The sequence below is a fragment of the Fukomys damarensis genome, unplaced genomic scaffold (assembly GCF_012274545.1).
Source record: "Fukomys damarensis isolate Sample0158 unplaced genomic scaffold, DMR_v1.0_HiC HiC_scaffold_19, whole genome shotgun sequence".
Lineage (NCBI taxonomy): Eukaryota > Metazoa > Chordata > Mammalia > Rodentia > Bathyergidae > Fukomys > Fukomys damarensis.
The window spans coordinates 33,257,209-33,284,828 of NW_022900931.1; the positions used below are offsets into that span (position 1 = coordinate 33,257,209).

Sequence of the window (27,620 nt, forward strand, 5' to 3'; positions counted from 1 at the left end):
CGCGCGGAGGCGGGGGCGGCTGTCGGGCTTAGGGACAGGCGGACGCGTCCTCGAGGAGGCGAAAACGTGAGAGAAATGACAGAAGCACACGCCAGGAGTGGGCCAGATGCTACTCTGGTAAACTTTCACCAGCCCTTATTTCTATGTCAAATGAAACTCGGGATCATAATAATGGGCTTCGAGTCGCTGGTCAGCTTCCCATCCATGGGCTCGATATAAATAAGGTGTTTATAGCCAGTTCCGTTACAGAGGTGGTTTTTCCTCGAGCCTACATTTTATCTACCTTCATTCACTCTTTTATTGAAATTGAAGCGAACAGAAGAATTACCCTCGCACATAACATCTGGGAAAAACATTTAAAGCTTGGCCTTGGCAATTCTGGAGCCTGGTCCTCGATGTCTACTTCAGGATGCTTCGCCATGGCCTGGGTTTGCACTTTTTTTTTTTTTTACTTCTTTTCTTCTTCTTGTAAAAAACTATGAAATTGAATCACGTAAAAACCCGTAGTACTCCCACCAACCCAAAAAAGAAAAAGAGGAAAAGCTGAATTATTAGAAGGGATTTAGGTGGATATGAAAGCTTGCGACCAATTGGTTTATATTGTACATGAAAATGGATATCCAGAGATCTCCTGTTTAGTGGGTTATTTTACAAATTGGAAAGATTGCTGGGGTGGGTTAAGTTTGGCAGCGAAATCGCAAATGTTCATCGAGATAAAAGCTATTTTTAAATCTGCTTTTCTCTACAGTAAAAATAATTCTTAAATATGGGGTTTGATAGGAACTGTTATTAGCTTAGGTCATGTAGGCACACTGCTTTCTAGGCTGGTCTCTATGTACCATTGATTATTACCTTTATTTCTAAAGGAGCACACTTTGCTACACTCCACCAGGTGGAGAGAAGACGAGTACGGAGTGTGGTTCTCCAAAATTACCCTAAAACTCCAATAGTGATAGCTCAGCTCATGGAGGCAGATTCACATGCCTTTCCTGCACACAGGCCATACACTTATTCATTCCATGAGCAAACCTTTCTTGAGATTTCACTGCCTTCCAAGTATGTTGCTCAGCGCCCAGGGGGCTCCTTTTATAGGAGCTCACAAAGGGACAAGAACCTGGGGATTCCAACTGTCACAATGTGATGTAACAACGGTAACCCAGGCTACTGGTCCTAGGCAGGAGTGGCTCCTGACCCAGGGCAGTGGCTCTAAGACAGTATTCGCGGAAGGCATTTGAGAGAAAGAGATACCTCGGTACAGTTAATTACATAGGATAAGTACGGGTTAACTTCGCAAAACACGAAGGGAAGAAAGTTACCTTAGGCAAGGGCAGTAGCAGGTGCAAACACGGGCCTGAGAAACTTTATCACATGCTGGGAACCTCGAGAACTGGCGACTCTACTGTGGAATATGACACCTGCTTAGCCAGGTTTAACAGTTCTGAAAATACTGGCTGTATTTTTCTGTCATGGTCCTTACCAGCCTACAGTATTAAAATCCTAGTAGTAGAATTTGTGATTGAGGAACTCACGGCAGTGTAGGACAGAATACAGTTTTAAGTCATGAGTGAGCCAAAGAAATTAATTTTTTAATAACTCCATAACAGCTTCCAATAACTGTTCCCACATAATAGTCATAACAGGCACTGCACAAATACATTGCTTGTTCTCTAGAAATTCTAAAAAAATCACCCTCAATGGAAAGTTCAGAGATATGCTTACAAATTCAGCATGCTTTTCCAAAAATTTGTTCCTGCTCAGAAACATCTTTTTCCTCATTCGCTCTCCACTCAGCTCCAGCATGCCCTGGATTTTCAACTCGCAGTTCTCTCTGGATTCCCAAGGACTCAAAGGTTGAAGTCCCAAGCCCCTCTTGTGTTCAGTTCCAGTCTCTCCAAGCTAAGGGCCAGGAGCACAGCAATAAAGGCTCAGGTTTAATGTTCCTCAGCTGCTTTATCCAACCCATAGATTCTTTGGAATAAATGGCTAGTCTTCCGCTATCTTTAACTTTACTTTCTATTCCCAACTTCTAAGTATCCCCAACATACTGATTGGAAATTCTCAGGGTTGCCAAAAATGTATAATATATCATGCTGAATTTTGCCTCAAAAGGTAAGGGGTTCAGAGTATTTAAAATAACTTCAATTCACATCACAAATTAATGAAGCAATAATATACTACCATTACAGGGGATACAAATAGAATACTGGTAGCCATTTTACCAAATAGAATGGTTTAAATCTAAACTAGCCCCCCCAAACTCATGTGTTCTGTTCTGATAGGCTTCTGAGAAGTGACTGGACCATGACGGCTCTAACTTCATCAGTGCATTGATCCATTAGTACGATCCTTGTTTGGAGGTGGTGGAGACAGGAAGTAGGGCCCAACTAGCTAAAGGGAGTGGATCATGACAGTGTGACCTTTGGGGACTATCTGGGTCACAGCCCCTTCAGGTCTGGATCTCGCTCTCTGCTTCCTTGCTACAGTGAGATTTCCTCTACCACTCCATCCACCATGATGTTTCTGACTTACCACAGGCCTGAAAGCAATGTTGCCAGCTGACCGTGGACTGAAACCTCTGAAACCATGAGGGAAAATAAAGCCTCTATCCCTTACTATGCTGATTTTATACCAGGTATTTCATCTTATCCAGAGATGACACCAAGATGTCAAGACACTAATGAAATATGGTGCTGTGGGGCTTGAAAAAGAGTGGCCAGGTCTGGCTGGGCTGATCAGACAGCATGGAGAAGGTGACATAGGATCTGATTCTGTAAGATGACAGAGCTGATACCAGGCATGAAATGCTAGATAATAGGTCTTCATGGACAGTCACAGGTGTATGAACATAAGGAGGGAGGGAGGAGCAACTGCCAGGTTGGAATGTGGGGGTGTTTGGCCAGAGTTCAGAAGGGGACTCCAACAATGATCCAGTTATGAAACAAAATGATAACATCTGAGTGGATGGGACAGAAGTAGAACGTAAAGAGACATAAACTTTAGGAATGTAATACTAGGGTATTAATACTGTAGGGTAGTAATACTCTAATACTGTCTGGAAATGGGATTTCCATTTCGGCTTACAGAACATTGTCCAGATGGCTTCCCAGTGCATGTCACCAAAGCACGGTGCCTAAAACACTGCTTCTGTTCTGTATCCTGCCTTCCTGAAGTCTGCTCTTTGTTTTGCCCATTATGAAAGCCATTCTTCTTTGGTAAGGTAGTCAAAGCCACCTATAATTTTGCCTCTGTTCGGCATTGTTTCACATCACTGCCTAATCAGAGCTCAGCTAAGTCTCATCAACACCATCAGAAATCTGTGCATCTTTCCTTTTTTACTATTTTTTTTTAATCTTCTCTAACCAGTTCCAGGTCATATCTACTTCTGTCTACTGAAATTTTATATATATATTGTTTTGTTTTGAGACCGGGTCTCACTATGTCATTGAGACTGACCTGGAACTCACTATGTAGCTCAGGCTGGTTTTGAACTCACAGCAATCCTCCTGCCTCAGCCTCCTAAGTGCTAGGATTACAGGCGTGTGCCACCACTCCTGGCTACTGAAATTATATTATCAGTAGAAACATTTTAAAGATTAAATAAAACACTCCATGAAAAGTATTCAGAATAGTCCCTGACCCATGTCATCATCCTTCAAAATCCAACTCAAATATCATTTCCTTTACAACATATTGACTACTTAATCTCTCTGGGCTCTAATTTCCTAATCTGAAAAATGAATGAGCAGTTAGGTGAATTCAAAATAATTTCTTGTTTATTGAGACAAGGTCTCTCTATGTAGCTCAGGCTGGCCTTGAACTCACTACAGAGCCAGGCTGGCCTTGAACTCCCCAAGATCCTCTTGCTTCAGCCTCCGGCATGCTGGGATTACAGGTAGGCGCCACCAACCTCGGCAAAATAATTCTTAAACCTACACAGATCTTTCTCATCTCAGAAGTCCAGTAACACTTAATCAGTACCCATAACATGTAGCACACCTGACTGCCAGGGGATATGGAAGTGCTTTCATTCTCTTACTCTTTTTCATGACAGCCCTCGTGTCTGTCCTGTGCACTTAGAGAGGGCTATAAGCTGGTCACAAAGCTGGTGAGAGGCAATGCTGAAGGTGTAATCTCTGCTTTTTGATTCCAGAGGACATCTGTGGAAATGGGTAAAGTCAAGTGGGGAGAGAAAAACAAGACAGAAAGGAGAGAGACTTCAAGAGGCTTGGCAAAAAAACGAGCAGAGACACAGACAGAGGTAACTGTCTGGGCCACAAGTTTCGTTGTGTTTTAAGCGGGAGAGATGCTGACACATTTGTACTAAATGAACGAATTCTGCAAACAGATTCCTGTAGGACTGTTCCTCAGAGGTGGGAAGGAGTGAGGGTGAGAACAGATAGCAATGCAAAGAGCTGATTCTCTTTGATAGGACAAGATTAAGAATCATAATACTGGATTTGGTAACAGATTCCTCATTCCTTGAAGCATTTGACAAGTATCTTCAGAGCAAGGAAAAGCAAGAAACAATAATAAGACATGATACCTATAACCTCACAGAGTGAGAAGCTACATTTATATTTAGTTGAGAAAACATGAAATTAATGTCATTAAAATGTGAAGCCACAGTGATCTCAACCTTAAAAAATGATAATACATATTTCACTTGAAGTGATCATTTTTCTTAACTTGCTGCTTTTTATTTTCATAACAAGCTGTATAAAGAAATGACAATAAATAATTCTTCCCACTCAACATTTCAAAAAATACAAATGGGAAGCTTCGTATTTTTTTTTAATCTAGAAAATGTTGGAAATAAAATACTACGATAGAAGTCCAATATATTTAATGGCGTGTCACAGAAACTATCTGCATTATTGATTTCTCTATAGTAAGTTATACAGTTGAATTCTACACATAATATGTAGGAACTATATTTAATATAAAGTACAATTATTCAGAATATATGTAGAAAATCCATCTCTAACTTAAAATAATGGGCAAATTATCAATCCTAGCAAATATTGTAGGATGGATTCAGAACTGTTTCAGTTCCTCTCCAATATAAGTTTTAACAAAACAAAAAAGGAAAGAAAAACATCATTCAGACAAACAGGACTATCTGAGAATGAACGAGAACTTTAAAAAATCCACAAAGTGGTTTCAGCCATATTGAGATTAAAAGAAAAAGATAACATACAGTACATCTTATTTTGTAATAATGTAAATGTTAAAGTTATACAAAAATCTAAGCATAGCACAGATTTTGCTCAAATTTAGAAACTCAAATCCCCCAAAGGGGTGAAAGTAAGTCAGACCATTTTTGAAACTTGCTTCCTTTACTTCCTATCAATCATCTGACTGTTTCTTACATGCAGGCAAGCAGTGGGGACCTCTACGACAGCAATGTAGGGAGAACACTACCACTTGGAGAAGTGGCGCAGAAATCCGAAAACATCTGGAACTTGAATTTAGAGGAACTACTTAGTAGTTTCTCACACATTATACATCCTAACAGTAAGTTTTCCAGAAGAATAAAAGTTCATCTTGGAAAAGGAAAATTTAAGAATTAAAGCATATTTTAAAAAGAGATGTTAGGGCTGGGGATTTATCTTAGTGGTTCCACTGCCTGCCTCGCAAGTTCAAGGTCCTGAGTTCAATACCAGGTACAAAAAGAAAAGAAAGAAAGAAAAAATTGATAGTATGTATTTAGACTGAATTATGTTACATTATTTTTAACCCACGAAACCTACTGACTGGCACTTATTGATGAGACTTACTGTACCTAAAGCTTAGGTGATAGTGCTATCTTCTAAGGGGCAGTAGGATTAAAAAAAGAGAGACAGAAGAGAGAGCGCAAAAGACCAAGAGACCAGAGAACAACATGCGGGTGTCTTATGATGTTGAGTAGACAGGATTTACTACTTGAGCTTTAGTTTTACTAATTACCATATATACAAATCAATATGGTCTAACAGGTCAAGAGTTAAATTTAAAGCAACAAGAGAAAAAGATGTGAATAAAATGGAAACTTATGTTGGAAGGTTTAAACCCAGTTGACTTGACAGGTGGTGGGCAAAGGAAGATTGACAGGGAAGAGTGAAGAGGGATGGGAGTGAATCGCCATTGCTCCCATGATGTGAGGAAGAAATTAATTCTAGTGTCTTCTGACACACAGGGCACAGAATCATCTTTAATATATATATACATATATACACTCACCAAGTAAGTTAACATTAGTAAAATAAGGTTTCTTTGCCCCAATACTTTGATCAGCATGGTGCCAATTGCTTAGATAATAGGTACTGGCAACCCAGTTCCTCTTTCCTTCCAAAGTAGGGAAGAGAAAGTGATGATTTCAGTCCTGGGAGTGAATTGAAGGTGTGAAAATGAGTCAAGGAGTAAGAGGAGAAGGATACAGAGAATGCAGCCCTGGGGAAGACCAAGAGCCAGGAGGCGACAGAGCAAGGGCTGGGAAAGGCCCAGAGCAGGCCAGGCCAGGCCAGGTCTTTATTTCCAGGAGGTCAATGAGGAGGATCAAAGGGCAACCAGGCCCCTGGAGACTACAGCAAACCTGGGCAGAAAGGATGCTGCTGAGGAGCGGGGTAGACTGCAGCCATCATCAGCTGTGTGCTACCTGAGCCATGTTAATTCACCATTTCTCCAGGAGGCCACAGCCAGCTAAAAATCTGAAGTGATTCCCAGCACCCTCCTAGAACTCAGGAGTAAGACACCTTGAGGCTAAAGAATCAGTCTTGCTTCAGGACCAGCCATGGCCCCCCGGGGAACTGCAGCTACCCTCAGCAGCACTTCCAGGGTGGAGGAGAATCCAGTGCCCTAAAGCAGGAGTCCCCATAGCTTCCTGGTGAGGGAGGACGCAAAACAAAGCCTCTGAATTTCAAGCTGCAGAAGCCAGCACTTCAAGCACCTGCCTGCCTGGCTGGCCTACATGAATTACTGACAAAGGTCCAAGCCACACCAGATCTTAAGATGTCTTCTGAATTAAGTTTCCCAAACCTGAGGTTCACGGGCCAAACAAGTTCACTGCCGTAGCATATGTTTGGATTGAATAATATATTTTGGTTTTAATTGATTTATTCATAATAAAGTTAACATTTTTGTGTTTTTATTTCTGCCAGTCTTTTCTGGCTTTGTTGGTTCACTTTTGCCTGTTTTATATGCTAGGCGAATACTAGATACTCCATTTTTGTGTGACCTTTACTTTCAAATATAATTTGGGAATGTTCCTATTTCATTAAATACTCTGCTAGGAATATTTTTGACATATGCTTATCCATACACACACACACACACACACACACACACACACCCCATAATTTACTTAACCATTTCCCATTTAAGGGATTTTTGCTGTATACTGACTTTTCCTTATTATAAAGAATACATATAATCCTAGTAGAATGTTTAAAATTTAAAAATCAGTTTAAAGTTTCATGGTTTAAAGCACAGAATAAATGTCCACTATTCTTTAAATAGTAATGGTGCCAAGTCTACACAAACGAAGTTGACCGTTTTATGGCCCATCTGAGTAGCTGGCAAAATACCTAGACCTTAAATATCAACATCTTCCCTAGCACTTTGTTTAGCATTTCCCAAAAGTATGTTCCGTAGAACACTGATCCCAAGTGCTCAGATGACGATCCCATAAAGAGATCCCTACAAAACAGAGTGTGCTGCCCCCAGGGCAGAACCAAGGCTTCAGGTTTGAACCCCTGAACTGCAAAGATTAATATATAAGCAAACAATAATAGATAAACACTGCATATTACACCTCCTTCTTTAAGAGAGGGGTAGGCTCATGATATAAAGGCTCAAAACTAGTGTTTAGCACAATATTTTTAAGACTCCTCAACATAGAACACACTCCGTCAATCCTAGTCAAAATGATGCAAGGAAACAGCATGTTTTCCAATCAAGTTACCCATTTAATCACTTAAGTCTGACATGAAAACCTGTAAAAACTTAAAGTTCTCATAAAAGTAGATCTTTATTATCATCAAGTAAAAGATTTTTATCTTAATCACAGTGTGAAATAAGACATATAAATACAAAACTGGACAGGATCCCAACATTCAATGTATTTGGTATTTGATACCACATAACCTGGAAATGTTTTATACTTCATTCCTAAAATTTCTGTATGGAAAAGAACATGGGGAACTCGGACTCAAATATTTTTACTCTGATTTAAGCTCTTACAGCTGTAGTTTCCTTGTTCATAAAACATGAATCACAGCAGAATGTGTCAGCGAGGTTGTCGCAGTACTCATGAAATAATTACTACAAAGAGCACAGCATGGACCTGACACAAAAGTCGTGTTCAATAAACAAGCCATTTTTCAAGCACATTTGTACTCTATTCCCTTGGATAAATTATTTCATTTCTCTGATTTGTTTTTCCTGTTCTGAAGATGGAATGCAGGGCCTCGCTGATGCTAGGCAAATGCTCTACCACTTAGCTTGCCCCAATCTCGAGCTTTATACCTTTTATGTACAGTATAAAACATAATATTGTTTGTAAAGGCTTCAAAACTCCTAAGGAAGCTGGGTGTGTAATCTCAGCACTCGGGAGGCTGAGGCAGGAGGATGGCTCGAGTTCAAGGCTGGCCTTGGCTACATAGTGAATTCAAGGCCAGCCTGCCAGATCCTGTCACAGAACAAACACAAAAAATCCCTAAGGACACAAATTGTCAAATGAAACCAAAGGCCTACAAGATATTTTATAAAACTAATTTATAAAAATGTACTCATCTTCTAAATGGTCCACTCTGTTCCCCTTCCACAGTCCTGTACCATCACATGTCAGTGCACAGGTCTGTGCTGTCCAGGGACTGTGCCCTCTCCGAATCCAGCCAGACCGCTGTGAGGCCTCACCACACAGGTGCTGCTGTTGGCCTCAGCGTGATGCTTTGAATACAGTCTAGTGGTCAGCAGCACCCCCGGGGGAGCGGAGGCAGGCACAGTGTGCAGAAGGAATACTGACATCCGGATCCTAGCCCACCACCAACCACGCACCCACAGTGGGACCCTAGAGGAATGATTTGACTTGTGGGCCTTAAGTGTATCAGTCGCACTGTCTACACAGTACCGGTGATGGGGAAGGGCACACGTCCCCCCAAAATGACACCCTGGAAAGTAAAATGACTCACACAGCTGACCATGGAAGATCTGATGGTGAAAGTGGGCCTCAGCACCTTTCCTAACCCAGGACATCTTTAAGACAAGAGTCAAATTCAGCCTGTTTACTTTTTTTTTTCTCTCCAATTAGTGCGGAATTGAACCCAGGACCTTCCCAGTGAGCTACACCTCAGACCTTTTGGAAATTTTTCATTTGAGACAAGGTCTTCTTAAGTCACTAAGTCACCCAGTATGGGCTCAAACTCACAATCTTCCTGCCTCGGCCTCCCAGTGAGCTGGGATCACTGCCACCACACCCAGCTTGATATTTTAGTAGTCTTTTTTTCCTCACCCCTCCTAATTTATTTCCTATTTCTTCAATGTACTTTCAAAATGTCCAGTACAATGTAAAGGTTAGGAAATCTATGATAAATATGCCTTTATTTTGTGATAAATTCAGCAGTATAATTTTTACTAACAAAATTTTTAAAATGAAAATTGAAGTTTCTTTCTTATCATCCCAATTTAGAACAGAAAAAAAATTTTTTTTAAGTTTCCTTCCTGAATTTTCTCTGCTCACTAATTCTCCCCTGCCCTTCTCTTTCTTTGTTTTTGTTTTTTGTTTTGGTACTGGGGATCGAACTCGGGTCCTTGTGCTTGCGAGGCAGGTGGTGGAACCACTGAGCTAAATCCCTGGCTTCTTTCTTTGTTTTTTTGAGACAAAGTCTTGCTATAGCCCAGGCCGGCCTTGCACTTGTGGCAATCCCCCTGCCTCGGCCTCCTGAGTATCAGGATCATAGGTATATGCCACCACAGCTGGTTAATTTTCTCTATTTTAAAAGTAGCATAAAGGTTGCTAGCAAACAACACATAGGTGTCTTCAGAAATTCAATTGCTAAAAGATATAGTGTAATGTAGTGGCTAAAGTTTCTGGCTCTAGAGTCAACCTGTGATTTGGGTAAGAATCTCAACTCTTTTCTAGTACTGAAAATTGACTAAAATTCTCAACTTCTATAAGCTTTAGCTTCCTCCTCTGTAACACAAATATGATGCATCTCTCCAAATATTTGTTTGGAATAGAAATAAGCTATGTAAACAAATTTACTGCAGTCTTACTTTAAACTGGATGCTTTCCATGTATTATTCAATTCCCATGAAATCTTTCAAGAAATCTTAAATGCCTGTCATTATGCTAAGATTTCAGTAAGTATTAGCTAGTATTGATACTATTATTAATAGTTCACTAAAAGGTGAGTATTTTTCGTAAAGATCAAGTAGTTTTGAGAAAGTCAGTTGCCGCTGAACAGGCTTCTCCAGATCAGAATTAATTCTTTCCAATGGCTGCGGTGGGCTTACACTAGCTGCTTAGTCCTTCTTTCCCTTGGGGAAAAAAAAAAACACATCCAAAACAAAGACCTTACAAAAGTAAAGAATAAAAATGTGCCCCACCACTAGACCAGCACCTGCGAGTGCTACACAGGGGCTGTGCCCTAAGCTACTTCCCCGGAAAAGTGTTCCTTCTTGCAAACTTTTTCAAACCTTATCCTTTCTCCTTCCATTCACAAAAATACTAGTACACACACACACACACACACACACACACACTCATTTTGAGGGACCACCAGTGTGTGCCTTTCCTGGATCTAACTTCCCACCTCTGTCTTAACATAACTCTCTTTCCCTTTCTTTCTTGAATTGTTTCAATATCCGTGTTTTTTCAAATAATTAGATGTTTACACTACTTGAAAAGCAATGGCTCTTTGATATTAGCTGAACTAGACTCTCTACAACAGTCTTCTTTAAAATTCTCTTTCCTTAATTCTCAGTGGGAATAAAAGACAAAAGAATTTAAGTGTGAAGAAAAACATCTAATTTTATAATTAGTATTTCCTCATCAGGTTGGTTTTAAAGACTACCTTTTTTTGTTTGTTTTTTGAGACAGGGTCTCACTATGTAGTTGAAACTGACCTACAACTCACTATGTGGCCCTGGCTGGTCTCAAACTCACAGCAATCCTCCTACCTCAGCCTTCCAACTGCTGGGATTACAGGCATGTGCCACCATGCCCGGCTTAAAGACTACTTTTAAGAAGCAAAGACTTTTGGTTCCGACATCTTCAGCGCCAGCGGGTCTTCTCCGCAAGGCCCTCCCCTGCTGGTGCTGCCACCGCCATCTTCAGCGCCAGAAAGGTAGCCACGCGGGCACCCCGAACCCCCCAACTTTCCCCCTCGCACTTTTAGACCTCCTGATTGTGCCAGTCTTTGGACCTACTTTCTAGAGGCAGAGGTGGTCATAAAGAGTATTTTCTGGCACTTTCAACTTTGAACATCTTTAAAGAAGAGGTGGGGGAAACGTGTAGTAGAACTGAGTGGAGTTCAGCCCTTCAGGAGGTCGGGGAACTCAGTCTGGGCCTTGCAGCCTGAGCTCAGTCTGCGTCGTGGGGTTCTGCCACCAGCTAGCTGAGGTCAGGGGACTCGGCTCTGCACATGGCAGCACATATTGTATATTATGACAGCAGTGATATAGTCTGAAAGAGGCCCTTTAAACTCATTTTTTGTTTCTTTTTTTCATCCTACTCTGCAAATTCTTTTTTTTCTTTTAGTTTTCTTTCTCTAACTCAGTCTCTTACTCCACTATAGTATCCCTCATCTCCCTTTTTGTTTCTGCTCTTGTCCTAATTTAGTTTTCTTCTTTTATTATTTTTTTCTCTTTTCTTTATGTGCTTTTCTTATATCATTCTACCTCACTCAAGGGTCATTATACTCTATTTTGTTTGTTCTTTTTGAATTTAACAGTTTCCTGACGATTGGTCATTCTACGTCTTTTGGCTACATATGAAACCTTCTCTAATTCTTTTACTTATCTACTACTCTTGTCTTAACTCTGTTCTAAGCCCCCATTATAAATGGTAAATATCCTTATTGAAAAGTTTATTCACTGTAAGCATATTTTGGATTGCTTCTTGATTTTAATTTAATTCACATGGTTTGAAGGTGATAGATTGATGACTACCCTAAGTGGTCAATTTGAAAATTGTGCTTCATTATATTGTGGTGCTGATTGTATCAATTAGGATAAAGGATTGTGATTGATTCAATAAGCTGTTTTCTTCAGTATTATGAAAATGAGAATGTCTATGAGTCATTAGAGACCCATGGGCTGCAGCCCAACTATACCAGGAAGATTTAAGTAATAACCTAAAGGTTAAACTAAGGACAACCCAACAACAATAGTAAAAATGAGAAAACACTTAAGCAAGATACAGGGACAGACTTCCAGTTCACCAATGGCAAACAGTGGGGCAAATGAGGACGAAAAGTCTGATAGTGAATCATCAGGACACCCTGAACTCAAGGCACAGGAAGTAACAAAACTGATCAGTCAGGCTCTAGAGAAATATAAAACAGAAGTAATTTTCCAGATAATCATAGAGGTGACAAGCAAAATTAAAGTTATAATTCATGACTCTAGAACAGAAACTGAGAAGAAAATAGATGAGCTCAGGACCATGATAGAAGCCATGAATGCCCAGCATAAGAAAGAACTGGAAACAATAAATGTCCAATACAAGAAAGAAATGGAATCCATAGGACAGATTCAAACAGATATCCAGGAGATTAAAAACTCCACTGGGAGTGTTCACAAAAGAATAAAAGAGTCCAAAGATAGAATCTCAGATATAGAAAATAAAATTTCAGTCAGTGACCCTGAAAAGAGAGGTCTCTTAAAAACAGTAGGGGATCATGAGAAATTGGTAGAACAACTCTTAGATGATACTAAGAAGAATAACATAAGATTGATAGGAATTCAAGAAGTAGTAGGAGAAAATGTAAATGACTTTAAAAAGCTGTTCACAGAATTAATTATAGAAAACTTCCCAAACAGAGGGAATTTGATATACAAATAAGTGAGGCATACAAGACTCCAACTAGCCATGATCAAAAAAAAATCTACACAAGACAATGAAGGTAACAACACAATGAGGCCCAACAGAGCAAATCAAATAAGCAAGCCAAGAAACTAAAAGGAGAAGGTAAAAAAACCCATGATAATAATAAGTTAGTACATATCAGTTATAACCATCAATATTAACAGCCTCAATTCACCAATCAAGAGAAACAGGCCAGCAGAATGGATTAAGAAGCAAGATCCAATAATATGTTGTATACAAGACATGTCTAGTGTAAAAAGAAGCCCATAGACTGAAAGTGAAAGGACAGAAAACTTCTTCATGTAACAGGAGCCCCCCCCCAAAAAGCAAGGCTAGCAATCTTATTCACAGACAAAGTAAGTTTCAAACTTAAACTGATTGAAAGAGACAAAGAAGTTCACTACATCCTTGTGAAGGGAACAATTCAAGAGGAAGAGATAACAAATAATTTATTTTTAATTTATTATGTCAGAAAGTATATATGCTTTTTTTTTCCTCTCTTCTTTTTTTCCTTTTCTTTTTCTTCCTCTGATGCTGGGGATTAAACTCGGCACATTGTTCTGGCTAGGCAGGTGCAGCACTACTGAGCTAAATCTCAGGCTTTACATTTCATATTTTTAAAATTTATCAATACATTAATCCTTGTCTCTATATGTTGGTCTACCAAATTGATGAGTTATTTTGGTTCTCATTTTCTTTGCTTTTTTATTTGAGAATTTATGAAATCTGTATATATGAGTAGTATGAAAAGTATTAAGGTCCATCTGTCATTTTCCTCTTTCATCTCTGCTTTCTACAAACTTCCTTTTCTGTCACTACAGCTTGTTTGGTTGGAAATTTGTTAAGATAAATGTTGTTATGTTATCAATATATCTTTGTACCTATTTTCTACTGATGATGAATATTAATTTTTAAGTAAATTTTATTATAACTATACTTAATCATTAATATCATTTAGTATCTGATACATATTACAAATTCTCCAACTCCTTCAAAGATGATATTTGTTTTTTCTCAATATACACAAATCACCAACATTCCACACATCACTGCACTATTTTATTATACCTAAGTATATATTATATTGTAGAAAATATGCATTATGTATATGTGTGGGTATGTTTTTACATATATGTGTGTACTATTAAATGAGAAACATGGACATGAATGTGGTAGGATTGTGCACATTTGGCATATTGATAGCTTCTCTGGCAACCTTATGATTCCTTTAAATTACATCCACACATCACTGCACTATTTTATTATACCTAAGTATATATTATATTGTAGAAAATATGCATTATGTATATGTGTGGGTATGTTTTTACATATATGTGTGTACTATTAAATGAGAAACATGGACATGAATGTGGTAGGATTGTGCACATTTGGCATATTGATAGCTTCTCTGGCAACCTTATGATTCCTTTAAATTACATGCTTGACTTAATTCATAGTCATTCCTTTGGGAAGAATATTACATATCTATTGGTGTTAAATTCTATCATTATGCTTATAAAATATAATAAAAATAAGTATGGGATATAATAAAATAGAAACAGAAAAATCTGATCTTAAAAATGTGAATTTTTTTTAGTTGCTTTTAGATTTCAAATATAAGTATATTTCTTTCTGTGGGAAGCTTTGTTAGAATATGTAAGTGATACAATCAACAAGTATATGAAATTTATCAATTAATAAAACCAAGGAGTTTATAAATCATAAAATTTTGAGGACAGTTTCTCAACTATAATATGTAACTTTGTTTTATTTATAATTACATTATTTCAAAAATATTATAAGAAAATGAGAAAGAACATGTTTGAAGATCACATCAAACTAATGTATTTTGATTAGGCTGTGTTACATAAATTCTTGTTTATTTCATACCCTTTTTTTGCTGTCATGTATATGTATATTTGAAATTTTTATTATCTTCATTTCTTGTTATCATGTATGTTTGCAATCTTTAATAAAAAAAGAAGAAGCAAAAACTTTTCTAAGCCATGTGAGAATTTTATAATTGAAGGATACCTCAATAAGTTAAAAACTGGTCCATGCTGAGCTTCCTTGCCTCTACTGCAGTTATTCATGACATCTTACTCTGCAAGATGTGTTCCAGTTCTGACTCCGCATCAAGCGAATGAACAATGTGGAGCTGGGACTTCCCGACCCAACTCGCAACTCTCCAATTTTAGGATCATCTCTGCTTTCCCATAGTTGATAGAGAAAAATGGGAATAAAATAAGATGTACTTTATTTTTTGTTTTTAGTAGCAGGGATTTTAATCCAGAGAGCACTGATCTACATCCCTAGCCCTTTTTCAAATTTAAATTTAACTGACTGAGGATTGATTGACTGATTTTGAGACGATATTGCCCAGGCTGGCCTGGAACTTACGACCCTTGTGCCTCAGCTTCCTGAGTAGCTCGTGTTATAGGCGGTGCCACTGCCAGCCACCTTAAGTCTTTTAACATAAAAATTTAAGAAAAGACCATTTATTTGAGATGTGTGCTTTCTGAAGAAATTGTGCCTGTACTTTTTTTTTTTTTTTCTAATTTTTACTCTACAGCATGTTTACATAACATAGGAGGCGCCTCTGAAAAGGCTTAGGAGCAAATAGGAGAGGCCTGAGTGCTCTGCTGGGCAGAGCAATTTCAGTGACTAATGGGACACTACATTAAACAACAGCTGGTTTTGTGTAGGTGCTGGGACGCAGCCCAGGGTCTCTGGCCTGCCAAGGAGCCCTGTACCATTAAGCTACACCCTCTTCCCTCAAAAAAGGTCCCTACGGGATGGTTAGTAAGCAGCTTTGCCTTCTGTGTGGTCAATGTGATTTGAGGGATCCGGAGAGCTTGCAACGCTGTATATCATTAAAACTGTAAAATAAGGCTTCACAATCGTATAAAAGACGCAAACTTCAAAATAAAGCCTGATGCCAAAAGGGTCAAAATAGTTGTCTACAAATAAAATATCTGCAATTAGTTGATATTCTCCCTAGAAAAGTGCAGGGGGTTTTGATGTAATACATTTAGAAAGTAATTAACACAACGTTCTTTGTTAGGCACTGAGAAAAATACCAGGCAATAACAACGAGTCTATACTGTAGCTAGTTTAACAATTTGAGAAGTGTAATGAACAGGGAGAAAGTCTATTTAAGTCGACATCAAAACACGTGATTAGGCCCGGGGTTTAGCTCAGTGGTTTCATTGCCTGCCTCCCAAGCGCAAGGTCCTAAGTTTGATCCTCGGTACCAAAAAAAAAAAAAAGTTCAAAACACTTGATTATGTTTCATATAGTTAGGTTTTCCTAATCTTGGTTTGCTTCTTGGTCCCGCCTCTGTGCAGGCATTGTATCATGAATCACAGGAGACACAAAAGAAAAGATGTTACTGTCTACATTTTAGTTTCTATACACACAAACAGGGTGCATGTGCATGTACTGTTTGTACACTCTGATTTGAAAGGTATATTTTAATCTCTTTATGCTCCCACAATTAATTATCTATTGAAATAAAATATTTTGGTTATGTCTCATAAATTTGCAAACTACTTTCATCTCTTTTCATGACATTGACAAGCCAATTTTTACGTTAACTAGTTTAAGCCTAAAACTTAACTGTTTTAGATTTTCCTTAAGAAAAGTGAAAATCAGTATCTAACAAGCATGGAGTAGTCAACTGTCAATTTATTGGCTCACTTAAAGTGACAAGTACGAAGTCCATCAAAATACATCGGAAAACCTCTCCATTCACTCAAGTATTACTGCCGTTCCGCCATTAGCTATCCTAACAGAGCAGCTGTCATTTTTCTTTTCTCTGTTAATTTTTCTTTCTTTTTGGGAAAAGAATACTGCTGTTAACATGTCACTTTATCAATGCGATCTCCTAACTGCCAAGAAATGTCACAGAGGCACATCTTTATTCTTTCAACCTTTTGGTGCCTCCTGCTGCCCCCTGCTGCCCAGCTTCTGTGTTTACTGAACACTGTCCGGGACTTCTAGCCTTCCCACCTCTATTTTATTTCTCCATCTCCATTTTCTTGCTGGAAAGCCAGATCACTGGATCTACTTGTGTTCCAACCAAAACCTCAATGAACTAGGAAGGCAAACCAAAAAATTCACTTTGGAAGCAACGCCTAACATTATTGGGAGGAGGTCGTTGTTCCTTAACGAGTTGGCATATTTTAACCCCAGAAAGACTCAGAATGTACAGTAGAAATCACAGTAAGTACTTTTTAAAAATGTAATTCTATCCAGAGCCCCAATCTGGCATCATGAGGTCACTACTGTGTCTGCCCTCAGGGAATAACTTGTACTGTGAACTGGAAATTTGCTGAGAGAACATTTTTTAGGTGGTGTTAATTACATGTACATGTAACTGTGAAATAATGGATCTGTTCATTTTTTTGACTATAGAAACCATTTCACTGTGTATAAAAAAACGTCATCAACTCATGCACCTGAACTATATGCAAAAGAAAAAAACAGGAAATATTTTTCTTTCCCCTGTGGTGAGTACAGACAGCTGACACCCTCCAGCAGCAATCTTTGGGGACTTCTGAACAGAGCCATGCTTCTCTGTGGAAGGCCCTAGTCCAGTGTTGGCAAACCTACTACAGTATGTCTGTCACTGAATTTTTCTAAGACAAAAGATATTAATGTATGAATTCCTTTTTTCTAAATTAAAACATCACTATTCAGGTCTAATTGCAGTGTCGCCACTTTTTAATAAATAAGAGTGTTTGTGGTTGCAGTTTGGGCACTCAGTTTCAAAAAGATTTGCTATCACTGCCCTACTCTGTGAATGACAAAGGTAAAGCACCAGGTCTTGCCATCTCTGTCCTGAGCTCTGCAGAGTGGTCTGAGTCCTTCATTCCTAGTTCTGCTCCCCTCTTGCCTCTCAGGAGCTCCAGGTCAGCAAATCTGCAGGCTTTCTGACTACTGCTACCACTCTGGCAGTTATCACAGATGTCTTCCGCAGAAAACCCCAGAAAATGAGAAAGTTTCTCATTCGTTTCTTGTCATGTCTTGTAGCCTGATCTCATTTGTGCAACTGGAGCTCTGGACACTGTGGGATAAGGAACGGCCCACTCCTTGCTTGAGGGAAATCACATTTTAGCAGGAAAAAAGACCAGCAGATCATGGATAAGGACATAACAAGATGCTTCTGGAAAGGAAGGACACAAAGTATGTTGCTTCTGATGTGACCTTATGTGGCATGATTAGCTTCTCTGAGAATGGAATGAATCCATGGTACTGCACAAACACAATTCTGTAATTTTGCATCTGAAACTATTATAGGAAGCTAAGTTAGATAGAAACTAATATACAGTAGGAGAGAGACTGAGTCCTCAAGGGCATCAGCAGAAAAAAATAAGGACATCAGAACTGTGGCTGAAGGTACATCTGTCGAAGGCCAGACCTCAAGATAAAGGTGCAAATGACCTGGCCTATATGCCTCCCAAAAGGGATAAGCAGTAATTTGGAATCATACTATGATTGCTATCACCTGGTCCAATAAACGTCCAGCTAAACATCAGTCACTGAAATATATGAACAGAACCTCTGGATCCATCCCTCTCCCAAAATGTTTTTGTTCTTTCCATGTACCCTTGATATGCGATGTCCTTCTCTATTGGGTAAATATTAGCTAAGCAGCTATCTTGGTATCTGGTATGTTGACTATAGTTTGACCTATAGTGTACTCACCTCATGATTTTGCTCAATGAAACAGTCTTAGAGAAGTGAATTCAGTGGCAACCCACTTCTAGGACCCCTCCTGTCTTTCAGAAGCTATTCCTACTCCCCAATAAATCTTTCCTACTCTTAAAACAATGTAATTGTACTATTTAAGAACATCTGACCTATGAAGGTAAGAGGTCAAACTTACTGGGCTTATACATAGAACGCCTTCCTACAAGAGTGTAGTTCTAAAACATTAAAGAGAACTTAAGAATCACCATATTTAGAAGTTAAATGTCTGACACAGGTAAGATTTTTCTTACCTTCCTGAAAATGTTTCCCAAGTATTAAAGAAGGAATTGCATGTGGAAGATTTATAAATTTGGTACAAAGTCAGGAGAGTGTTTAAGTAATGCTATAAATGAGACCACATTATTTAAAGGACCGTGATTTCTAACATTTCACATATTTATAGATTTGATAAAATTTGGAAACTTAGATTTAAAAACCTAAAGAATTACCTTATTTCCCTTTGTATTATATTTTTTAAAACTCAGATCAACTTCAGAATGAGTCCTCACTATACAAATTCTTCTTAAAGGGAATAAATAGCTTACAGTGAAAGATTGCTTTCTTCCAGCTAAGTGTGTGGTTTTTAGGTAATCAAGCTATGCTGCATGCAGAACTGGGCTGACTGTCCAGCTGCTCTGTGTTTAGGTTTGGCCCTCCCTGCTGCTTAGGAGATGGACCCGAGCTTCTGAGAGACAGAGATGAGAAACAGCCACAGGAATCCACTCGTACCTTCTCCCTCACCCCCGTCACTGGCCTGTCCTAAAAGCCATCGGCCCGTTTCAGTAGCTTAGCAGTTCTCAATCTTGGCTCCACACTTATGCCCAGATCCCACTCAGACCCATGAAATCAGCTCTCTTGGGGAGGAGGGGAGGGGAGCAGGCATTTCGGTTTTAAGTTTCCGGTGATTTTATACATAGGCAGAGGCCTGCAGCTCATGCAGGAGGCCTGTGATTGAACAATCCCCAGCTCCCCAGAAGACACCAGTACAAACAGGCGAGTGCAAGTCTACCATGACCGCCAGGGCCAGGGCACACTCGAGACCCAGCTGCACGGTGGAGCCGTGCCCAGTCGTGGAAAGGCTCCCTGCGTGTGCCACAGGAGCCCCGAGCCAGGTGGAGCCTCGGACGCTGGAAATGTGGTGTGACTGAGAAAGTGAACTTTAAACTTTAGATGAATCACAACCGAAGTGTAAAAATGTAAATACACAGAGCACACGTGGCAAGCGACTACTGTAAGGGAGCGACACTGGTCTGGAGTTTTTGGCCATTTAGGTGATGTGTCTATTGGTAAGCAAGTGTGGAGCGGCTCTTTTTGGCACCAGCCCGCCACCCCACACGTCCCACTCAGGCCCCTGGAGCTCTCCAAACCAGCACGGTGAGAACTCCGAGGCCTGGGAGCACAGCTGGGAGACCAAGACTTTGCATGGACTGCCTGGGGCTCCCCAGCCCCACCACCGGACAGTTCATTCAGAACTACACATTTCTTAAGTCTCGAAGCTTAATGACGGAGCAGCTCAGGCTCTTGGAAAGGGCGACTCCCTGGCGTGTTCTGGGGTTTTCCAGCCCGAGGCTGTGACAGCCCGCAGGACGCAGGGTCCAGTGGACCGCGCTGGGGCCCGAGGGTCCGAGCTAAGGACAGGGCCCTGCAGGACCCCCGCCTCCCGTCTGCCCGGGCTGTTTCTGAGCGTGCGGACACCGATACAGAAGTCCTCTCTGGATGGGACTCGCTGCTGAACCCAACGAAATCGTATACTTACCTGATTTTGAAAATAACCAGTAATCCAGATGGCTAATTTGTTTTAATCAAATTTACTAGAGCAAGAAAGGTTCTAGACCCAAGCAGCATTCCAGACCAAGGGTGGTCCAGGGCTGCCCTCTGTCGCTATTGTTTTTCCGTTGAAAACGGGAACATATTAGAAGTGCTGGCAAACACACCTCGAATGTGACCTGCATGCGGACACGCAAGAGTCCTCCCTCCAAACACCTCTGCGCCGCCCTCACCCTGCGATGGCGCGACTCCGGGCGCCCCAGGCCACGCAGCAGTCTTCGTACTCACTGGCTTCGCCAGTTTTAGACGATAACCTTTCTAGCTGGCCGCCCTTACCTCGCAGCCCAAACTCCTACCGCCCAGCGGCCGCTCCTCCATCCCTGCGCTCTCAGACGTGGGCTCCGGGCACGTAACTTCTCAGAAGCAGCCAGACCTTTCAGCCAAAAACTCTTGGGGTCCCCCAGCTGGGTTTTAATCCACCCTCCGGGTGATTTGGGGGCGCACCAATGTTCGAGACCCACTCATCGAGAGTGCAGTAAACCCCCTAAAAATATCTCCGGACTCTGATCGATGCTGAACCTTACTGGAACGAAACACTCCCTGGCCCTGCACACTCTATTTCGATCTCCTGTTGGAAATCACGAGTTCGCTTATGCCGCTAGACTTCGGGCGATTTTAAATCTAATTTCAGATCTTTATAAGTTGACAGCATTCGACTTCTGACAGAGCTGTATGAGATGTCCCTGGAGAGAAGAGGTACACAGAGGTACCGGGAGGCAAACTCAACATGTAAAAATCTCAAGTCTGTTCGCGTGGTAAGTCAGCAGGACCCTTCCTCAGTGTGTGAGATTAGCAGATGTATGAAATCATAAGGAAATGCACTGGAGGACGCAACACGAATGCCACACGGTGCATCTAAAATACGTCGATTTAAAGAATTGCCAAACACCTCGTGTGACAGGAGAGAGGAGGAGGACGTGATATCCAAGCCCTGATTTCCCACTTCCCATATTCAAACCGCAGCTTTTTCACTTACTGTGGAACCCTGGCCAATTCTCAGGTGTGTCAACTTCTCTATCCCTGTTTAAACATCTGGAAAATGGATCCAATAATTTTCTATGCCCTCAATTTGTGCGAGGGTTTCAGAAGGCTTAAGGAGTGGGCTTCAGGCTGGAGACTGGAACATAGAAAGCGTTCCTTAAATGCTGGTGCGTCTTAAATTAGCTCACCTGTGACTGGTCACTACGAAAATAGGAACGTTTTTATCACTCAAGAATGTTTACCGAAAGCCGTTAGAATTTGTACAGAGCAAATAAGAGCCAACCGGATTGAACAGGAGACACCAGCAGATGTTTACCCTTCTAAGCACTCTGCTCTAGCCAAACTCATCAAGGTAATTTCAGTCTCCCTGTCAGAGACTGATTCAGGTGTGAGCCTGCCTTAGGAACCCAATCAATAAGCTCTAAGTTCCTGGGAGGCATTTCTTCTATTATAAGAGATAAACAAGAGAAACTCTAATTTTGAAAATTGTGATATGAGGATACCCTGCTTGGGAGCTGCAGCAGCCATCTTGTGACTATGAGGAAAGATATCCCTGACATCATGACAGGTAAATGGATAGAACCTACAGAGGATTGTTGAGCTACTGAGTTTGGTTCACCAAACCTACAAATGGTTTGCCTCCTGATACTAATTTAGTTGGAACAATAAATGCCATTTTTTTACACCACTACTAGTAAGGCTGTATGTTAATATGAAAGTAAACTAAATGATATGACAACTGAGCTGTTATGGACTGGTTGACACTTTAACGAAATAATTTGGGACTTTATTCCCGAGGCCATTTTAAGCCAAATATAGAGAATCCTTAAATAGTGCCTTTACTGCCAGTTCATGTGTATAGAAATAACATCAGTCTTTCTTTTTTGCTCACTACTTGATATGTTTAATGAGCCATCAGCTAAATGCCTAATATGGTAACTTCATAAATTAAACTATTTTAAAAATTTCTATTGTAATATAAGAAATAACAGATTTTAAAATAAAAATAAATATTTTAATTCTAATATAATCCTGTATACTAACTATATTTCCCCATTTTTTATCTCCACAGTTTATATTTTCTTTGGTGTTTATTTCATGGCAATGTGAACAAAAAGTACAAAATAAAGCTCAAACACAATTTTTCATTGCTTTACTTTTGTTGTAGTAGGAGCTGAACCCAGGACCTCGCACAGGTTAGGCAAAGTTTCTACCACGGAGCTGCATTTCCAGCCCCCACCCCTTCTGTACTGGGGATCCAACTTAGGACCCTGTGATGGCTGGGCAGGCGTGGCACCCCTGAGCTACATCCCCAGCCCTTTTTGGAGACGGGGTTAAGTCTTTGCTAAGTTTCCCAGGCTGGCCTCACAGTTGGGATGCTCCTGCCTCAGCAGCCTCCCACATGGCTGAGACTACAGGCCTGGGCCACCATGCTCTGCTGTTAAGTTTCAATTTGTGGGCCTTGGAGTACAATGAGGGACACAGCACATGCTCAGCACGTTCAAGATTCGGGGTTTGATCCCCAGCATCTCAACAAATAAGTATTGAAAAGTTTTCATCAAATGGACCTCACAGAGACTTGCCCCACACGCCCACTGCCAAAATGTGCTTTCAATTTCTCTTTTTAAGCAAATAAGCCAATGTTTTATGTCCCACTTTGCCTTAGGTAACTATCTATTTATGCAGCATCTATTTGGGCTAAGACTAAAACAAGAGTGCCCCCCCCCCAGGTTGTGAATATTTGGTGCCTAAATAATAGTCTTTCAATGGAAGGACACTTGTCAAAGCCTCTATCGACTGATTTAAATTTAAAACACTTTTTCCTCCAGAAATCTTACTTGGCCTTCACTCCCAGGTGGGTATCTCATGTGCCTAAGATCTTAAAGTATCTTTAAAGTCAGCCCCCTGCACTCTGGGAGGCTGAGGCAGGAGGATCATAAATTTAAGCCCAGCCTGGGCAATCTGGCAATTTAGCTAGTCTTTGTCCCAAATAAAAAAGGGCTGGGGATGTAGCTCAGTACAAAGGCTCTGCATTCAATTCCCAGTATGGCAAAAACAAATAAACAAAACTTTATTTTTTTAAACACTCTAACCAGCACCTTCTAATAGCACACAAAAGATTAAGGAGTGGTACATGCAGAACAAACAGCCTCCGGATAAAAATGTTGAATAAATTAAGTATAAAACATGCTTTTCTCTTTTCCAGAATTAAATCATTATCTCTACTTTACTTTCCCCATCTGACATTTTGGAAAGATCAAAAACAAAAGTCATAACACAACACCCATTTCATGTATTTTTTCCTCTTTTTGCAAAACCACGTACAGTAGCCTATCTGTATAGTCTCACCAGAAGCAGCAATGCGACCAGGAAAGAGCCAAGAAGTGGGTAAAACTGGAAGCATGTACAATTTCAGATCTATACTGAATTTGGTTCAAAGGGTAAAATATGTCGCGATTTTTCCTTCTTCTGGAAAAGTTAATTCCAAGGTAAGGCTGGATGAGTCCTGGGTGATATTTTCAGCCTTTCATATCAGGCCATCTTGATGTCTCCAAATGTTCCTTCCCTTTGTTACTTCATCCCACCTTTACCATCACCTAACGGGTTCCGCTAACCTGAAATTTTCTCAGCCCTGCTAACTACACACTTTAATACATTAAGAAATCAGATGGGTTCGTTCCATTAAGTCTTAACACAATTTTCAGCTTATTTCTATTACTGATCAAGCTCCATAATTGAAAGTTCATTTCTCTGAGGTTTATTACCTAGGTTTTGATTTCAAATTCCCCATGTCTTTGGCATCATTTCTTTCTTCTCTCTGCAACCTGTTTTTTTCTGCGATTTCACTACTCATTAACCCCTCCCTCCGCTAGAGGGAGGGGAGGGAGGAAAGAAATAATATGATGTTTTAATATAGCCAATTTTGCTACTTACTACTATCTTTGATAAAATACTGTGCAAGAAAGAAATAAGGCTGCGATTGTTGACTGAAATAACATTTCAGGTTTTTAAAATAATTTTTTATTGTTCATGGTCTAGCAACTGCTATCACGGAAAATTGAGTTAGTTCTCTCTACACTAAATTTAGTAAAGGTTTTTAAATAATTAAAGACATAGTTTGTTATGGTGATTCTAATCACAATCCCACCAAACTCATAAACTAAATGTCTATAAAATGTTATCAGTTTAAAAAGAATTAATGCCCAAAGAAGAGCTAAAATGAAGCACAAGGTGGATTTTTTTAAATGGAGAATATAAAATACTGGACTGCTTTGCCTCACAGATTTAAACATCTTTACTTACGAAGTGATGTAAAGGTCACATATAGAAAAATAATCTTTAATATAAATGTCGATGGGTGATTCTGACAAGTGAAGATTTAACTCTAATGGTTACTTCATAATCAATGATGTAATAGTCATGATGTAGGGAACAAAGAACATAGCTACATATGGACTTCATACCATCAGTTTGTTTTTAAAAGAGGGGCTGCATTACAGAAACATTTTCAGCTTTCAGAGGTTAAATAAAATGAAAAATGCCACCACTTTGAACAGCAGAATATTTTAGCAAAAAATGTGTGGGAAAGTATTTTATTCAGTAGATCAACTTCAGAGAACTAAACTCAGCACAGCCAGGTTAGATAATGGATTTACACCCGCAGTAGTTCATTCTATAAATAATCTATACTGTCAGAAACCAGCCTCGAAGCAGCATTTACACTTTACAAAGAGATAAAATGTTCCGGTGAACGTTTCAGGTCTTTATAGTGTAGCAGAAATAAAATATAGGCATAATGCATAATTATTTTTGAAGTTCAAGGAAAGATACTCAGATTATAGAAAATACTACGTCTAATCATTTCCACACATTCGCACATTCTTTTACTTCAAACTGTTCAACGGGTAACGAAAAGAGCATGTACATATTTCTAAGAGGATAAAGACAATAACTCCTGACACACTCACTCTAAAGAAATAATCTGTTCAATCATGTGGAAAAGGTGGTCTAGGCTACTATTTTAGTTGTTTTTATTTTATTTGGCAAAATAATATGTTTCAAGGTATAATTACTGATTCCTCCCACTTTCTTTTCCAAACTAGAGACATACTTGGTGTATTCATAAACGACCAAAACGTTTACAGAGAGCAGTAAAATCTGTGTTGTATCATAACACATTTTCATTCTTGGGAGGCTTTGGGCCTAAGTCTCACATTCTCTGATCAGATAACTCTCAATATGAACAAAGATGGAAAAGATACAACGCTGCACTCAGATAATTGAACACTGATATTTTTAAAGTTAAAGTAGTTGTGCACATATTCTTAAAATGTTATCCTATTACACGATATTTGCTCTTTTTTTTAAGCCTACATGTAAATTCAATCGAAATATATTTGAGAATGTAACAATAATGTCGGCATTAGCACACGACAAAACTACTAGAAAATCTTCAGGAGAGACTCCGAATACTTATTTGAGAAACCCCAGGTTCAAAATGAAATTCAACTTTTACAATGTTCAGGGAACTAACACTCTAACGTTTTGTTACACCGCAAAGACACGAACACCCACGATTCTGCAATTTTTAAAAATCTAACATGTCACTGAGGAGAGGGAAGATAGACAGACAGCTTCTTCCTGAAGCATCAGATCCAGCGGTAATAAATTAGATCTGATAAAACACAACTGCAAACTGCATGCCCGCCCTTCTGCTCCCCGGACTGGAGTGACGACATGTCTGCTCTCACCACAGTTCACAGTTCACAGGAAACATCTCGGCCCCCAAAAGGAATATTTCCACCGGCCAAATTCAACTTTCTTTAAGGAAATAAAAGGACAAGATAATACATAAAAATCTTGCCCCACCTCTTTTTTTTTCTTCCTTTTTTCTTTTAGTGAAACTGACATAAATTGTTAGGAGCACTACAGCGCCACCAACACAGATCAATGCAAAACAAAAAAGATCCCCCACCGTGTGCAAAAAGAAAAAAAAAAATTAGAGAAATGCCCAAAATTACAAAATGTCTCCCAAATCTACCTTTTTTAAAGAAAAACAAGCTAGATCTGCAAAGATCAGCGATTGAAGAGCTTCACAGAAATAGTACCACAGACTCCAAGTTTAGATCTGATCAGCAAATAAAAGAACCACTATTTAGTAACAGCCATAACTTAATATAAACCCAGCTATGTCAACCTCCACCTTCATTCTACCAAGGGCAGCTTTTCTGTAGTTTGTATTCAAGTGATCCATCAGGAGGATCATAATAGGCCTATTTCTTCAAAACTACAACCGTAGTTTGCCTGCTGATCATTTATTCTGGACAAATTAGGTAATATGTAATTTTTATGAAGAGAATATATGCACATATTTAGCATTACCAACACGGCCGGCACAAAACAAGTCCATCTTGAAATATCTGAGTTCCCCCGTAGTTTACAGCAATTAGACTATAATTTACATCAAACGTATTTAGCTTTTAAATGGAGAAAAAAACTATTTTTTTGTTTTGGTAAAAATTAACCAGACAAGATTAGGTGGAACCTGCAGCGATCAAAGCTAAAGAAAAATAAGAAGATTGGTTTTTTTGTTTTGTTTTGTTTTGTTTTTTTGGAAGAAACACAATGAAAATTCTTTTCCGCTGGCGGCCCCTTCAAAGACTAATGCCAATAAATGTTGAAAACCCCAAACTTACCATCAGCGCAGGCAGAGGAGAAGCCAGTTCTGGGGAGAAAATTGTAACAATATAGGCTGGAGACTCGTGTGTCTGGCAGAGGCAGCTTCCAGGCAGCATATGGGTCCTCGAACATCTTGAAAATCCTGGATGGACGGAAAGTCGGACTTTCTCCCATGGTCGGTGGCGGAATGGGGTGGCTTCCCCCAGGAACTGCGGGCGACTGGGGGAAATCGGAGAGATAGGCACCGAAGGTTCAAGGCAGAGGAGGCAGCGGCGGCCAGCAGGCTGGGGTTAACAACTTTGCGAAGGCAGCA

General features: G+C 39.8%; 1 protein-coding gene across 1 annotated transcript in view; it reads right to left on the reverse strand.

The window, feature by feature from the left end:
• Positions 1-27,603, reverse strand: part of Epc1 (enhancer of polycomb homolog 1) — an 84,168-nt gene extending 56,565 nt beyond the window's left edge. Inside the window, exon 1 of the mRNA XM_010621314.2 lies at positions 27,325-27,603. Within this exon, the coding sequence (XP_010619616.1) occupies positions 27,325-27,423 (99 nt within the window). The 5' untranslated portion in view covers positions 27,424-27,603. The remainder of the gene's footprint in view (positions 1-27,324) is intronic.
• Between the last annotated feature and the right edge of the window lie 17 nt (positions 27,604-27,620).